At 33.5% G+C, this 9,264-nt stretch overlaps 1 protein-coding gene across 2 annotated transcripts; it reads left to right on the top strand.

Annotated features, from left to right (window-relative positions):
* The first annotated feature begins 3,807 nt into the window (after nt 1-3,807).
* Nucleotides 3,808-8,570, top strand: LOC121252310 (probable methyltransferase PMT3). Of its 2 annotated transcripts, none has more exons than XM_041151910.1 (8): nt 3,808-4,058; nt 5,009-5,454; nt 5,552-5,716; nt 5,838-6,020; nt 6,233-6,827; nt 7,325-7,437; nt 7,531-7,751; nt 7,956-8,570. In XM_041151910.1, the coding sequence occupies exons 2-8, from the start codon at nt 5,176-5,178 to the stop codon at nt 8,275-8,277; spliced, it is 1,878 nt and encodes a 625-aa protein (XP_041007844.1). In that variant the 5' UTR covers nt 3,808-4,058; nt 5,009-5,175; the 3' UTR covers nt 8,278-8,570. The 2 variants fall into 2 exon arrangements, with proteins under 2 accessions (XP_041007844.1, XP_041007853.1); XM_041151919.1 differs by having other exon boundaries at nt 3,821-4,104.
* Nucleotides 8,571-9,264: the final 694 nt, after the last annotated feature.

Here is a 9,264-nt window from a genome sequence, read left to right as displayed (position 1 = left end):
ATTAAGTGATAAAAATGCTAAGTTATGACTAATTAGGTTCATCAAAAGAGCAAGACAATGTTGCAAGCACTTTTTCCCCACGTTTTTCTTAATGAGCTGGTTAATTTTGTATTTGTCAATGAAGTTACGAAAATGACAAGCTGCTTCACAAACCAAAGTTAAATTTAATATATATATATATATATTAGATAAGAGCTTACGTCTAAGTTATGTATTCCCTGTTGAAAGCGTTACTGTATTTTATATATGGTAAATATGAATTTTAAGATGTACATCAATTAGAATAACACGAGTATGATAAATATAAAAATAATCATAAATCTATTTAGAAATTTTTACAAGTGGTTGTAATTATACTTGAAAAAAATGAAGGAAACAAAAATGTAAAATTATTGAACACATAAATCAAATGTTTAGAACTTATTATATTGAAATCATAATAGGACATGCATTGCTCTACTCGTTATAAAACCAACTAGACATGTATATAATAATAGTAATAATAATAATAATAATAATAATAGTAGTAGTAGTAGTAGTAGTATTATTGTTCTTATAAATGAAAGAAAAAAAATCTTATTAATTTTAATTATTTAAAAAAACTACTGGATATTATTTTTATTGGAATGATAAAATGTAAAAATAGACTATTCACTTGCAAATTAAAAAAGTTCAATTTGTTTTTTCAAATAAAAATAATTTTACTTTAAAAAGTGTTATTTAATATGACTCGTTATTATGAGAAATAATATGAAGACAATTATTATTTTTTAAATGATATCTTATTGTAATAAAATATTATTCTTTAAATTTAAATACAATATTTTCAGTTTTGAACTTAAATATAATATTATTTTTCTTTTCAAATCTGGAATTGCAATATTAATCTTAGAAAATAAAAGCATGTTCTTTTAAAAATAATTTTTTAAAAGATAAAAAGTGTTATTAATTCTTTTAATAATAATTTAAAAAATACATTACAAATAGATTAATATAAAATGCATTAGCACAAAAAATAAAATAGTGAATATGATCAAATAAATACCAATTATAAACTAATGCAAAAATTGGGACCTAAAAATAACAATTGTATTTTGTAAAATGAAAATGTTCTTAGTCCAATGATTATAATTTAGTTTTATGAATTACTATGAAAAATAATATGAATATAATTGTCATTTTTTTCAGATAATATTATATACAAAAAATACTATTATTTTTAAATAGTAAGAAATATAAAAAATTATAAATTGTTAATTTCTTCCACAAAAGTTCAATAAACTAAAATCTTCAAGATTATTTGTAAGTTCATTGTTATTATTATATTCTAATTACTATTAGAATGATAGAAAATATTAATGATGAATTAGAGGACAAAAATGTTATGAAAATGAGGCCAAAAAAGTATTTGTGCAAGTGGGGATAGTGTGAACTTAAACAAGACATGCCAGAATAATTAGAAATGCTTTGGATTCCGAATTTAGAATCTAAATAGTATCTCGAATGAGTTTTATTTATTTATTTAATGATTAAGAAAATATTTTTTTAATAATTTTATAAATTTTTTATTGTTTTTAAAAAATGTCTATGATGATTACAAAAATACATGAAAAAGAAAAAGAAAAATAAAAAAATTGAAATGCACAATTCAGTGACCCTATTCGAGATACTATTTCGGTGGCTATAGAACCGCTCTAAAATAATATAAAATTTAATTATATTTTTTCTTGGAGTGTGCTATTTTTAGTCGTTGTCACTAGTTAGTAGTAACTTGGTGGGTGCTGACGGAGAGAAAAGTGACAAACCGACACCCAATATTTTGAATATTTTAAAAATGGGGGTGAGATTCGGGTTCAAATCCTCCACTCCCTTTGCCCAAATAAGAAAAGCAATAAACCATTGACCATTCAAGTAAAATGCCAACTCGAGTATGGACAGCCGAAAGTTTTGAGAGAGAGAGAGACTCTCCCCTTTCTCTCTAGAAAACTCTATTTCAATGTTGACGGAGTAACTCTATCCTTCCTCCTCTCATTTTCCTTTCTATTTATGCATTTTGTATACATTTTAAGGTAGTATTTTTTCTCTCCTTCCACCGTTTTAATTTTGATCAGATCTAATGCTCTCTAGCCGTCATCCACCGATCTATGAGGCTATGAGGATGAAGCGGAGTCGCTGTTGCCCGCATGGCCTTCAAGTGCCAATGTGCACCGCGCCTCTAACGGTGACACACGGCGTACCAGTAGTTTCATCTCGTCGAAATCTTCCAGATCCGATCCACCCTGTCTCCATCCCATCACAAGAGCCTAGGAATGCAGATGATCTGTAGATCAATTCATCTGATATCGTATTTTTCACTATATTATTGTTTTTCCTATCTGATGATCTCGATGAAGGGACTGTTGATCTCTCAAAAAATTATCTTAAAACAATACAAAACAGTACACCCGCTATTCTCACTGCTTTCTTTTTAGGATATGGGTGAAGATCAAGAAATTAATCTAATTTTTTTTTTTTTTTTTATCCACCACTTTATACTGTTGTTATTGTTCTGAGATGTTTGTCAGAGAACCACACCCCTTCTCATGTATCATCTTTTTTATATTTTCTAATAAAGTTTACCTGATTGCTTAGGAGAAAAGAAGAAGAAGAAGTAAAACACCAACTCCACTCTGAACAAAATTCACTTGAATTAGACTATATAATTTGTTTCCATGGAATTTGATTTTCTGAAAAATATTTACCTGTTTTCTAACTCTCGGCACATGTACATAAAGTCGATTTTGTGTTTCATGCTTTCATTATTATGGTGAAAAAAACGCGTGACAATATTTACTATATATTTAGGTATCGTTTGGATTCGAAAATAAGTTGAGATAAATTATAAATAGTAGTAAAATAGATTGTGAATAGTACTAAGATTTGTGAGTTAAAGTTATTGAATAGTAATGAGATAAGTTGATATGAATTAAGATGGATTGTGAATACAAACCGAGTCTTAACTAATGTATAAAAAAAATGTTTTTATTTTTTAAAACTTGCGACTGAGAATGTTCGGGCATGTTTGAATTCAGAGATGAGTTGAATAAAATATTATTATAATATTATTATTATTTTGAGATTTGAAATGAATTATTTATCATATTTTATATGAAAATTTAAAAAAATTGTAAGGATGAGTTGAAGTTAGTTTCAAATACAAATTGAGCCTAAATTGTTATCTCAATTATCAATTGTTTATGCCAGTTTAATTACTAAAATATATTTATACAAAAGGTTAAAAAAAGACATACTTCGATGATTTGAGTTTTGCTTATTTGAAAAGGAAAAAAAATTATATGTGATATATGGTGTATTAGAGCATTTTTATTGGATTAGTTAAAAGTTAAATTTAATAAGTATTTAGTTATTAGAAAGTAAAATATGCTCATATTGGATTAGTCAAATTTTAAATATTTGAAATTTAACTATAGTGACTTTCAAAACTTTTTCAAAATTTAAAGGTTACTGTATATACATCAAATACATATTTTATTAATTATTTCTCTCTCCCTTTCTTTCTATAACATAAATAATCAAAACTAAATGCATCTCATATTATTTCATTATTATATAATAAAAAAATAATTATTCTAATATAAAAATTTATCTGAATAAAATAATCAAAAATTAAAATTTTCTTATATTTATTAAAAATATCCTTAAATTTTGGCTAATTAATGAGAGTGCGGATGAGGAGAAAAATTTTTCATCCGTCTTTGTTGACAACTGGAACTATGCGATGATGAGATTAACGACCTTGACGAAAAAGTTAAAACGCGCACGCACAGTATTACATAATGCACAGCACTAAAGTCCGGTCCCTGACTCCCTTGCGCCAGAAAAGGAGAAAGAAAAAAAAAGAAGAGATGGATGTATGAAAATTTCTGAGATCTGATCTCTCCATCTTCCCCCATTGGTTTTCCTCTTATGGTGATGGAGTAAGCAGAAGCTCTATTAGCTAAGACCTTCTTTGTACCTGTCTAGTTCTCTTTCGCCCTTCAGAATACGATCCAAACCCAGTAAGCCTTTTGCTTTCTACTGCTGTTTCTTCTCGACTGTGTCCGGGTTCGTTTTGGTTAGAACTTTTTGTTTTATTGCTGGATCTGGTTGAATCGGCGCTTCTCGGTGTGGTTGATTCGGTGGTTTTTATGCTGAATGATTTGAATTTGATGATGCGATGTGGCTTTGTTTGTGGGTAGTTTGATTATTTGCTTTTGTTTGGGAGAGGGTGATTTTGATAAAGTAATGAAGCTTTTTCGCATTTGCATTGGTCTTTAGCCGGATCTGCGAGTTCCACTTCAATAAGTGCTATAGAGAAAGTGTACTTTTCTTCTTGGATCAATCATTTTCATAGCTTGGTTGTCAATTTACTGTATGCGATGGTGGTTGGTTAACCTCAACTTGGTTTAGTACTTATTGTTTGTATTATTTTATACGGCACTTCTAATCCATAGATTTTGACTAAAAAACACGGATAGAAATCCTGAGAGACAAATTTGCAAGTTTATATGGAACTTTCTTATCATTCCTTTTTCTTTGACAGTCTGTTCCGTACCGCGGTAATGTGAGGGCGCTTCTTTGTGAGAGGACCCATCCATAGATTTTTATCAATCTGTTTTCCTAACTAATGGTATTGTACTATTGGTTTCCGCAATTGTTTTATATCCTTTTGAACTGGTCGGATTTGGTATGAATTGGATGTGGTTTTTCATATATCTCTCATCATTTGATTAGTTGGGTCCATTTATACTTTCTTCGTGCTTGTGTTTAGCTTGCTGTTGTAACTTAATTGTAATTCTCTTGGTTTCGATTTCAAATGTTTTCAATCATGCTGCGTGACTAAGATCTTTTGAATTATAGATAAAGTTGACATTCTTCATTTTTAAGACAGAAGCAGTAGCTTAATTAACTCTTGCATACTATGTCTGTTCGCTCTAACAGTTTAGCTAATGGTTATTTGGTTGTACAGGTCCATTGTTCAATCTGTGCGATTCTTCCCTGCTAAATCTAAAGGGATTCGCATCTCATTAGTGCCTTTGACACAAGATAAATTCATGAAATGAGATCTGTATTGTGATCTTTTAATACACTAGTGGAAGTGAAAAGTTGTGATTGAGCAGCTTACAAACTACATAAATGATGAGGGGAAGATCTGATGGAGTGCAAAAGAAGCGTTTAATCACTTCTGTGTGTATTGTGGCAATATTTCTTGGTTTTCTATATGTTTACTATGGATCCATTTTTGGCTCTAAAATCAATGGTACATCGGCTCTAGAATATGGCAGCAAATCTTTGAGAAGACTTGGTTCATCCTATTTGGGTGGGGATGAAGATACTGATGGCAAGCAAGAGGAATCTTCAACAAGGTTTGGCCTGGAAAACGGAGAGGATGATATGACACCAAAGAGTTTCCCTGTAAGTTCTTTTGCAGCTGTACTTGGTGTTCATCCTATTTGTTCAGGTCTGGTTGTTTTCTTAATGGTGTCCAGTTGTTTACTTCTGATTTTTGAAGGTTTGTGATGATCGACATTCAGAACTAATTCCTTGCCTAGACAGAAACCTTATATACCAAATGAGGCTGAAGCTGGACTTATCTTTAATGGAGCACTATGAAAGACATTGCCCTCTTCCAGAAAGGCGGTACAACTGTTTGATTCCCCCTCCACGAGGATACAAGGTGAGGATATGCTGAGGTTGAGTGAGACAGCAATGTGGAATATTTTGATATTTTCAAGATTGTTGCATCATCCTCCAATCTGGTAAATGTTAATTGTTCTGTTGCTATTGTAATGTTACAGGTCCCAATCAAGTGGCCGGAAAGCAGAGATCAAGTATGGAAAGCAAACATACCTCATACTCACCTTGCACATGAGAAGTCTGACCAGAACTGGATGGTTGTAAAAGGTGAAAAGATTGTATTTCCTGGTGGAGGTACTCATTTTCACTATGGAGCTGATAAGTACATTGCTTCAATTGCAAATGTAAGACGACTGCTTGCCTATACTGAATACCTCTTGCAATTGCACTCTTTTAAATTTATAGGCCATATAGAAGTGCACAATTCCTTTGGTGTGCATTGTGTATGGCTAAAGTGCTCCTCTGTTCAGATCTTGCTGTTTCAGTGTTTCTCTCAATCAGTTTTTTTGTACTTCTTGGATAAAGAAATAATCCTACATCTGGCTCAATTTTGCAGATGCTCAAGTTTCCGAAGAACAAAATTAATAATGAAGGAAAACTAAGAACAGTTCTTGACGTTGGTTGTGGTGTTGCTAGTTTTGGAGCTTATCTTCTTTCATCTGATGTTATAACAATGTCCTTAGCACCGAATGATGTGCATCAAAACCAAATTCAGTTCGCCCTGGAAAGAGGAATTCCTGCATATCTTGGTGTTTTAGGAACCAAGAGGCTCCCTTACCCTAGCAGATCTTTTGAACTTGCTCACTGTTCTCGTTGTAGGATTGATTGGCTTCAGAGGGATGGAATTCTTCTTCTTGAGCTAGATAGATTGCTCAGACCAGGGGGCTATTTTGCCTACTCATCTCCAGAGGCATATGCCCAGGATGAAGAGGATCTTAGAATATGGAGAGAGATGAGTGCCCTTGTGGGACGCATGTGTTGGACAATAGCTGAAAAGAGAAACCAAACTGTTATTTGGCAAAAGCCTCTAACAAATGACTGTTATATGGAAAGAGAACCTGGTACTCTCCCTCCTCTCTGCCAGTCTGGTGATGATCCAGATAAAGTTTGGGGTGTGTCAATGGAAGCATGCATCACACCATACTCTGATCGTGAGTGTTTTCTTCAATGTTTTTCAAGTATAATTTGTTTGTTTGCTTCACTATTGGAAATTGTTACCAGGATGTTGATATTTTTTAATTGGCGATTACAAATCTATCATGATGCCAATTCTATCATAGCGATAACCTTGTAAATTTTATCAAGGCACAAATGTAAAGCCATCCAGTAGTAAAGAGTTTGGAAAAGAGTTCCACCACCGTCTTCACACTACCCCCAATGAAGCAGTAGATAATTAACAGTTTCTCCATTCCTCTTTCACATGCAACACCAATTTATCAGTACGTGGACAATTTGGATAGGGAGAAATAGTCGCACCATCACGGCATTGAATTATCTACTTTCAATTTGGGACTGTAGTTTTTATGTCGTTTTTTTGTTTAGTAATGTTTCTCCTTCTTCTATAGTTAGAATGTAAAAGCTCGTTGAGACACTGTTTTTGAAATGGCTTGAATAGGGTGCTAACTGAAATTTTGCTTGGTTACATCAGATGATCATAGAGTTAAGGGGAGTGGACTGGCTCCTTGGCCATCTAGGCTAACTGCTCCTCCTCCTCGACTTGCTGATTTTGGCTATTCAAAGGAAATGTTTGAAAAGGACACGGTAATTAATTGGCAGCACTCATCTACTTATTTATCGTTAGTTATTCTGTACTGCTAATGTGGTGGGCTTGTGCATTGCTGGTAACTGGTATAGGAAGTCTGGCAACAGAGGGTTGGGAGTTATTGGAATCTCTTGAGTCCAAAGATTTCATCAAACACACTAAGGAATGTGATGGACATGAAGACAAACATGGGTTCGTTTGCAGCTGCTCTGAAGGACAAGGATGTTTGGGTGATGAATGTTGTCCCTGAAGATGGACCGAACACACTTAAGCTGATATATGACAGAGGCCTTATAGGCACTGTTCACGACTGGTATGCATACTGATTTCTGAAAGATAATCTTGAGATTTTTTGGCAAGTAATGCGTTGCTCTGTCTTATAATGGATTGTTATATTTGGACTGATTATATAAGACTGTTTTCCTGGGCAATATTTGGAGTTCGATTAATACACTTGCAAGGTTTGGGGAGGTGGTTGAGTTTGACTTTTGATGTACCGTAAAATCTGTTTCAACAGGTGCCAAGCGTTTTCAACATACCCCAGAACTTATGATCTACTCCATGCTTGGACTGTCTTTTCTGACATTGAGAAGAGAGACTGCAGTCCTGAAGATTTGCTGATTGAGATGGATCGTATGCTTAGGCCTACGGGTTTCATAATAATCCGTGACAACCTCTCAGTGATAAATTTTATAAAGAAGTATTTAGTGCCATTGCACTGGGAAGCAGTGGCGACATTTGATTCCAGTTCAGATTCAGACCAGGATGGGGACGACATTGTGTTTGTTATTCAGAAGAAAATGTGGCTGACAAGTGAAAGCCTCAGGGATTCAGAATAGGACAAGAGTGCCTCTATGTTCCCTGTTTCTCATTGAAGTCTCTGCTGCTCTTAAGGGATTACAAGGATCGTCCCGAGTAGTTATGCAGAAAACAAATCTATTTTGTATCATTAAATGACGTTTACTTCATTTTTTTCACTCCCTTTTTCTATAATGATTTAGTTGATAAGCCATAGACTCCCAGCATCTATAGGGCTATTCTTCATTTTTTTTTTTTCTGGGCATTATGTAAACTATTTCAACTCTATTGAGCGATGACTAAAAACAAAGATGTGCTTCTGAAGTTTGTAGAATTTGTGGTTTCATGTCGTCAATCGAATATTTTGCTTGCACAATTTTATCCCGTATTATAGCAATTGTCCAATTGGCTCCGTTTGGAAAACATATTTTGTAACTGCATGTACTTTTTCCTCGTTAATTGGATAGTATCTAAGCTTTTGCATTCCTTCAGAATTATGGCTAATGCATCACTAACAACTTGTGCGTTGAGAATGGAATATGATGATGCTTTTACTCTAGAATGTCCGTACATGTTTTGTTTGGTAATTGAAGTGCCTTCAACTTCTGCATACACCCCTTGTAAATTGTAGTTGCTACCTTGTACAGACCCTGAGCATGCCAAAACTAGCCATGAAGGAAAAAAAAAAAAACAAAGATTCAGAGTCGCATTCCGCATCACAGGGGGTAACGGCTCGCCATTTGGCTGTTCTATAAAAGGTTACAATTTTCACAGCAGGTGCAATTTTCTAAAGATATAAACACCTATAAGTGTCAAGGACTCCAGTGGGCATTTCTTCCCTTCCAAGCAGAACAAGTTCTGGCCTCTTTCTCTGTTTCTAATGCTATGGTTCCTTAACATCCAGATTCCATACATAGCCCATCTCTCTGTTGCCGACATCTATAATGTTGTTGGATTATTTTTCCCTCAGCCAGACACATTGAACCCAATATCTTAGCCCTATCAACACGAAAACATAGATCCTGTAC

The sequence above is a fragment of the Juglans microcarpa x Juglans regia genome, chromosome 1D (genome assembly GCF_004785595.1).
Source record: "Juglans microcarpa x Juglans regia isolate MS1-56 chromosome 1D, Jm3101_v1.0, whole genome shotgun sequence".
In the NCBI taxonomy this organism is placed as follows: Eukaryota; Viridiplantae; Streptophyta; class Magnoliopsida; order Fagales; family Juglandaceae; genus Juglans; species Juglans microcarpa x Juglans regia.
Note: the sequence above shows the minus strand (reverse complement) of the source record. Positions and strands in the feature narration are given on the sequence as shown.

Excerpts from the sequence above, each read along its gene's own strand:
- LOC121252310 (XM_041151910.1), top strand. The coding sequence starts at position 5,176 with ATGATGAGGGGAAGATCTGATGGAGTGCAAAAGAAGCGTTTAATCACT. Across the intron at positions 5,455-5,551 it reads TGACACCAAAGAGTTTCCCT|GTTTGTGATGATCGACATTC; the intron begins GTAAGTTCTTTT and ends TGATTTTTGAAG. Across the intron at positions 7,752-7,955 it reads ATAGGCACTGTTCACGACTG|GTGCCAAGCGTTTTCAACAT; the intron begins GTATGCATACTG and ends CTGTTTCAACAG.